The sequence below is a fragment of the Hippocampus comes genome, unplaced genomic scaffold (genome assembly GCF_001891065.2).
Source record: "Hippocampus comes isolate QL1 unplaced genomic scaffold, H_comes_QL1_v1.1 scaffold17, whole genome shotgun sequence".
NCBI classification, from domain to species: domain Eukaryota; kingdom Metazoa; phylum Chordata; class Actinopteri; order Syngnathiformes; family Syngnathidae; genus Hippocampus; species Hippocampus comes.
This window is the reverse complement of record NW_017805002.1, coordinates 3,839,520-3,847,259: the sequence shown is the minus strand read 5'-3', so window position 1 is coordinate 3,847,259 and position 7,740 is coordinate 3,839,520. Positions and strand designations below refer to the sequence as shown.

Below are 7,740 nucleotides of genomic sequence, written 5' to 3'. Positions count from 1 at the left end.
AATGTCATTGAAATACGTTCGCAAATCTGAAAACAAAAAAAGGTTAAAAAAAAGCATACTCTTAATATTTTAGCCATTGCAAAATTAAAGTCAATTCCATACAAATCTTAAAACGTTTTCTGCATTGTTTTCGACGGCAAAGTGTACCTAAAGAAGTGTCCCGCTTAATTTGCCTTAACCCGCTTGCCAGCTGATGTGGTTGCATAGCAACGCCTACTTCAGCGGCGTTGAGTGTTAGTCATAACGTTATCACATCATATAGCGTGGTCTTGCGTGTGTTGCAATCACATCGTCAATAAAGAGCATAAAAACGTGTTTTCGTTGGGTAATTTGAGGTGGCATTAGGACCCGGATGCCTCGTTTCCAGACAGCGGACACCGGTTGATGAATCGGTCCACTGTGCATCTTCTCACCTGACGAGGACCGAACCTTCTCCCTGGTGTCACTCACACACCGAGCGATCGGAGCGCAGCAAAGCCGAGCGAGGAGCGCTTTGTTCGGTGTGAAAAAAAAGAACCCTCGCACTCCCCGACGCCCTCGTGTCGCCTTCTCAGCCATGAGCCAGAGGTTCACCGTCTCCAAGAGCGACGATGTCGGGCTCCCCGCGGACATCCAGGGGGAAGTGAACCTGCTCTTCGAAGGCGAGGGCGAGGGCGACAAGCATCCGAGCGGAGCCGAGTCGGAGGACGATGCAGCTGGGGCCGAAGGAGCCAATTCGGCGGCGGTGGGGACGGAGGCGTGGACGTCCGCGGTGGTGACTCTGAAAGGTAGGACACGCGCGTGGCTACAGGCCACATGCTAGCGCAGATGTGTGACTTGAATGTGGAATGGGCCACAAAAAGGTCACTATCTGGATGAAGTAATATGGCATTTAGGATGACAAATGCGCCCCCCCCCCTTGCAATTGTTACTGCTGCCTGTTCTGCATTACTTGAAATGCTTTGCTTTTTGTTGCATGATGTGCAAACACGTGTTGTTTTAAAGCGTGAATCCAGTTTATAGTCAACTCCATAATAATAATAATAATAATAATAATAATTGGTTTATTGGTATTTATATCATAATAACAATAATAATAATAAATAATGATAAATATTATTATTGTGGTGGGGCGGGCGGTGGTTATGGCATCGACCTCACAGTGCAGAGGTCATGGGTTTGATGCCGGCAGCAGCCTTCCTGTGTGGAGTTTGCATGCTCTCCCCGGACCTGCATGGGTTTTCTCTGGGCACTCTGGTTTCCTCCCACATTCCAAAAACATGCATGGCAGGCTGATTGAAAACTCTAAATTGTCCCTAGATGAGAGTGTGAGCGCGGATGGTTGTTTGTCTCTGTGTGCCCTGTGATCGGCTGGCAAACGATTCAGGGTGTCCCCTGCCCACTGCCTGAAGATGGCTGGGATAGACTCCAGCACCCCACCGTGACTCTTGTGAGGAGAAGCGGTTCGGAAAATGGATGGATGGATTATTGTGGTGACTTTACTTAGGAGTTTAATTAATTCCATTACCATGAATGCAACTTAAAACACTCCCCAATTGTGGTCCTTGTGGTTGTTTTGGCCACCACAGGTTAATATAATACAGACATACAGACACACATAAAGAAGAGCTTCACAACCACAGTGATTCATTTAGATCAGGGGTGCCCAAACTTTTTGGACCGAAGATCGACTTTTCGATCAACCAACCTCCCGGGATCGCCCCTTACCACGCACGCACACGCACACGCACACCCGCACGCCATGATGAGAAACAGCCTGACACAGAGGCATGCGATGCACTTTTGCAGCCTGTTAACTATCGTAGCTCACACGTACCATTTTAAAGTGCTTCTCTGGGCCCTCAAGATTCCTATTCTTTGCCCATGCCCTCGGCGAATTGTACACGAAGCAAACTCTGAAGGATAAAAATGACGATAAAAGAGATCTGATCACAGTTGCAGACTGCTGAGCGCTAACAACTTCCGGTGACGTAGGTCACGCGCCACCGTAGGTAAAAGATTTACCTGCTTTATTTTATTTTATTTTTTAAATATTTTCTTGTGAAAATGAGACTGATAGGATGGATAGGGTGCAGTGTACATTAACACAAAAATATATATGACTAACATGTACAAAGACACACAAATGGTTGTTTGTTTGTTTTCTCTTCTACTTCCCTCAGATCTACTTAGGACAAGTCCTAGATCTACCGGTCGATCAGGGTCGACGTAATGGGCACCCCTGATTAAGATTCTACATTATTAGCTGTTTTTTTTTTTTTTTTTTTTTTTGCATAAGATAAAGATTTATTTGCCTGTGACTATTGCTATATGTTGTTTTATCATTAGTGTTCAAATATCTGTTGCTTCAAGAGTTATCACACCACAACATATAGTCTTTGTTAGCTCATCTATTGCATTGTGTATTAGGCTTCAAGTAGTGGACTTTCCTCATGCAGTTATGTGGTTGTTTTACAGTAAATACGTGACCGGAAATTCTTTTTTTTTTATGTTTAGTTCGATAGTACACTCAATTGAAAGTGGCAATTAACAGCGAGAAGCTTCGTTTTTGAAGAATTATCTAAACTGCTGCTTTTTGGTGAGTTGAGTTGAGAGTTTGCTTCCACATCAACTGTTGATACCTCAAATTTCTGCCCACAAGTTAAAGCAATCAATTCGCTTTTGTCTAAAAAAAACTTGTAAGTTGGGTCCTTTGTAGGGCAAGATACGACATTAATCCTATTATTGTGACTAATGCAATTTTGACAGAAACTGCAACTCTCACATGTATCGCATCAACAACTACATCAAGCAATCAGGTGCTTTTTGTCAGACACTGTTCGGTAATGGCTACTCTTTGCTTGGCTCAATGTTGACTGGTTAGCACGGCCATCTCACAGTGCGGAGGTCATGGATTCGATTCCGGGTCTCAGCCTTTCTGTGTGGAGTTTGCATGTTGTCCTCATGCCTCCGTGGGTTTTCTTCGGGTACTCCGGTTTCTTCCCACATTCCAAAAACATACATGGCACATTGATTGGGCACTCAAAATGGTTCCTAGGTGTGAATGTGAACACGAATGGTTGTTTGGCTATGTGTGCCCTGTGATTGGCTGGCAACCAGTTCAGGGTGTCCCCCGCCGATTGCCCGAAGTCGGCTGGGATATGTCACAGCACGCACCCACTCCTCGTGAGGATAAGCAGCTCAGATAATGGATGGATGTTGGGTTTTGCTTGTTGTTTAATTTCACACTTAATGAGTGGGCAGGCACTGCTGAGTGCCAACTATGTGTGTCCCAATATTGCAGTAAAAAGTACATTTCCCATGATATGTACCCTTCCGGGGCGTCATTAGCCTTATTTTAGGGTGGCTGAAGCCTCCCTAGAATGCTCTTAAGTCCCTCTAAAACAGGGATGGGCAACTTGACTTGACTTTTGGATATTTTCCTATTTTTCTAGGCATTTCCCCCCATCTTTTGTGGAAAACATGTAATGAACATTTATCAGTGTTTTTGAAAGAACGCTATGGGTTTATTTATATTTTTTAAAATATTGTTTAAATTAATCAAAGGGATGCTAAATGTGTGGCTTGCGGCTCACGAGTTGCCCATCCTAAATTATTTATTTGCAATTATTTCATGAATATAATCATAATCTTACCACTTAATCATAAAGAAAACACTCTTATTACTAGAATACCAGTCCATGTTCACTACAGCTATGCTTGCAGTGATCCGTGCTTCAGTCGGGGTAGCAGAGTGGACATTAGGAAAATAATGTCAAGAATGGACCGTAATTAATTACTCGAGTAATGATCATAGATCAATACATTACCTTCACTTCAAACTGTTAGGTAAAGATAGCTCATGTCATGTTTTTTTTAATCCAATTCCAATCTGTTCCACACCATTCGATGTTTTCCATACGACCATGCTTGCTCCCGAACCCGCTGCTGTAAGCGTCTTGTGTATTGTATATTTGATGCTTATCTTGCTAGCAGACGGGGGAGGAAAAGAACCTAAAGAATAATTGATGTAAGAATGTTTGAAGAAAGTAAGTTTTCATCACTGCTGATCGGAACAATTAGTTGGCTGTAGCCCCAGTCTAGCTAACAGAAGAAAGTTCCAAACCATGAACAAGCCTTTCAATAGTTAGTTATAAAGTTTTGAAGTTGGAGTTGAGCTCATTCATTTTTGGTTGTCATCAGTGAATTACAGCAACAAAAGAATAATGACAATAAAAAAAAAAAAAAAAAGAATATATATATAAAACATTGACTTAAGACTGATTTAACTTAAAAAAAGGAGAGTAATGAGCAGGAGGAGGAGAGAGGAGATATTGAAGACTATTTTAAGGCAGCTCTGTATCGTGCTTCATACACAAGAAAACTCAATCTATCCATCCATCCATCCATCCATCCATTTTCTACTGCTTCTCCGGGGGGCAGCAGCGGAGACTGCAGCTTTAGCAGGGAAGCCCAGACTTACCTCTCCCCAGCCACTTCTTCCAGCTCTTCCCGGGGGATCCTGAGGTGTTCCCAGGCCAGCTGGGTGACATAGTCTCTCTGGCGTGTCCTGGGTAGTCCCCGGAGCCTCCTGCCGGTGGGGCACACCTGGAACACCTCACCAGGGAGGCTTTCAGGCGGCATCCTAATCAGATGCCCGAGCCACCTCATCTGGCTCCTCTTGATGTGGAGGAGAAGCGGCTCGACTCTGAGCCTCTCCCGGATGACCGAGCTTCTCACCTTATATCTAAGGGAGAGCCCGGACCCATACTCCCGAAGCACCCCCCACAGAACTCCCCGAGGGACACGGTCAAACGCCCTCTCCAAGTCCACAAAGCAGATGTAGACTGGTTGGGCGATTTCCCATGTACCTTCGAGGACCCTGCGAAGGGTGTAGAGCTGGTCCACTGTTCCAAGGCCGGGACGAAAACCACACTGCTCCTCCTCAAGCTGAGGCTCGACTTCCCGATGGACCCTCCCCTCCAGCACCCCTGAATAGACCTTACCACGGAGGCTGAGGAGTGTGATCCCTCTGTAGTCGGAACACACCCTCCGGTCTCCCTTTTTTAAAAAGAGGGCCACAACCCTGGTCTGCCAATCTAGATGCACTCTCCCCGATGACCACATGATGTTGCAGAGGCGTGTCAAAGAGGACAGCCCCACAACATCCAGAGCCTTGAGGAACTCCTGGCAGATCTCATCCATCCCTGGGGCCTTGCCACCGAGGAGCTTTTTAACCACACTGGTGACTTCAACCACAGAGATAGGAGAGCCCAACTCAGAGTCCTCAGACTCTGCTTCTTCCAAGGAAGGTCTTTGAAGTACTCTGCCCACCGACTCACAACGTCTCGAGTCGATGTCAGCAGCGCCCCATTCCCACTGTACACAGTGTTAGTGGTGCACTGCTTCTCCCTCCTGAGACGTCGGATGGTGGACCAGAATTTCCTCAAAGCTGTCCGGAAGTCGGCTTCCATGGCCTCACCGAACTCTTCCCATGCCCCAGTTTTTGCCTCGGCGACCACTGAAGCTGCATTCCGCTTAGCCAGTCGATACCCATCAGCTGCCTGTGGGGTCCCACAGGCCATAAAGGCCCGATAGGACTCCTTCTTCAGCTTGACGGCATCCCTTACTGCTGGTGTCCCCCAGCGAGTATGGGAGTTGCCGCCACGACAGGCACCAACCACCTTACGGCCACAACTCAGATTGGCCGCCTCAACAATAGAGGCACGAAACATGGTCCACTCAGACTCAATGTCAACATGGCGAAGGCGAAACAGAACCATGACAAAATGTACGCTATGGCATATTCAGCTAATAGAACATCTCAGGAGCCTACAGATGCACATTGTATTAATCACAACAAGCCCATTATTCGGCTTTGCAGTAAACAAAGGCATTTTCCTGCTCTGCGTCTTTGCTCTGCCGCTACCAAACGCACAGCCGTAATACGTTAAGAGTTGAAAGGCTCCCTCAAATTCCCATCAGTGCTGGCAGAGATTAGCATACAAAACGAGCAGGCGCTCCCATGCAGTCGAGAGCAAGCGGGCGTCTCTACAAATGAATCAATGCGTTTCAGAAGGAGGCTTTTACATTTAATGACATTTAAGATTAGGCGGGCGGATTCCCATTAACACAGCTTTAAAATGTTTTTTTTTTCCTCTTTCATTTCTCTGTGAGCAAAGTATTAAAGCAGTGGCGGCCTTTCATTTTGTGTCCATTTGGGTCTGCTTGCAGCTATCGAAATTGAATCTTCTTCTTCTTCTTCTCCTTTCGGCACGTCCCTATTCAGGGGTCGCCACAGCGAGTCAGTATTTCCCACCCGCCCCTGTAAACCGTCCTACCAACTCGCATGGTCGTCTTGGCAAAAGTTTTACGCCGGATGCCATTCCTGACGCAACCCTCCCCATTTCTCCGGGCTTGGGACCGGCACTGGGGAACATTGCACCCCCAGGGGAGGGCACTGCCCCCCAGCGGCTGGGTTAGCTATCGAAATTGAATATTCAGGCAAAAAGATTTTAAAACAGGTTTTTGCTTGGTTCAAATAACCTTTATTTTTCCAACAAATAAAGGTTATCTTAACCAAGCAACCTGCTTGCAGCTAGCAAAATTGAATAATCAGGCAAAAAGATTTTAAAACAGGTTTTTGCTTGGTTAAAGAACAGTTATGAGCACAAAAAATAAAACATTTCACTTAATGGACGGCCAACTGTATCAGTCCAGATACGTTCACAGATAGTGTGCAAATGAGGGAAAAAAACAAGAGAATGAAGGATATCTTAAAGGACCTGTTTTTCCTTCCCTGACATTAGTGCGTAATGGACGAGGTGATATCAAAACCACATTAACATTTTCACAGTCTAAAGCAGCATTTTTCAGTGAGCCTGATTTGTAAAAAAATATATCAGTAGCAACTATTGCTCGCTTTCAACAAAAGCGTGCAATGTCATTTTCGCCTGTTGAACTGCCTTTTGAAAAGTAGTCCGACGGCTCTTGCCAGCCTATGGGGCACTCGCTTAGCAACTACAGTGGGGTGAAAAAGTATTTGCCCCCTTCCTGATTTCTGTGTTCTTTGCCTATCTATCACACACAAAGATTTCAGTTCATCAAACCAATTTTAAAATCCCACACAGACAACCCAAGGGAATCCAAAATGCAGTTTTTAAATGCCAATTTAATTTGTTTAGACACACAAAAAAATCTACCGTATCCCTATGTGAAAAAGTACAGTAAGTCCTTTTTTTTTTCGACTTGAAGCGAGATCACACAAGGGCATCGACCACACAGTTAATGTTTCCTCCTTTTACTGCAGAGCTGCTAATGGATATGGATTGTTGGAAATCACACTCACATTACACCAACCATACTGGTTATTCTGGGTAGTAAAAAAAAAAAAAAAAAATCATGGGTCACATTGCAAATACTTGGTCAATACTTCCCTTAGCAACTACAGTGGGGTGAAAAAGTATTTGCCCCCTTCCTGATTTCTGTGTTCTTTGCCTATCTATCACACACAAAGATTTCAGTTCATCAAACCAATTTTAAAATCCCACACAGACAACCCAAGGGAATCCAAAATGCAGTTTTTAAATGCCAATTTAATTTGTTTAGACACACAAAAAAATCTACCGTATCCCTATGTGAAAAAGTACAGTAAGTCCTTTTTTTTTTCGACTTGAAGCGAGATCACACAAGGGCATCGACCACACGGTTAATGTTTCCTCCTTTTACTGCAGAGCTGCTAACGGATATGGATTGTTGGGA

General features: G+C 45.0%; 1 protein-coding gene across 3 annotated transcripts in view; it reads left to right on the top strand.

Annotated features, from left to right (window-relative positions):
* The first annotated feature begins 266 nt into the window (after positions 1-266).
* slc12a5a (solute carrier family 12 member 5a) overlaps positions 267-7,740 on the top strand; it is a 176,158-nt gene continuing 168,684 nt past the window's right edge. The window contains exon 1 of one of the 3 annotated variants that reach the window (XM_019857676.1): positions 267-767. In XM_019857676.1, coding sequence (XP_019713235.1) covers positions 557-767 — 211 coding nt within the window. In that variant the 5' untranslated portion in view covers positions 267-556. The remainder of the gene's footprint in view (positions 768-7,740) is intronic. The other 2 variants (XM_019857667.1, XM_019857685.1) reach the window with 2 other exon arrangements.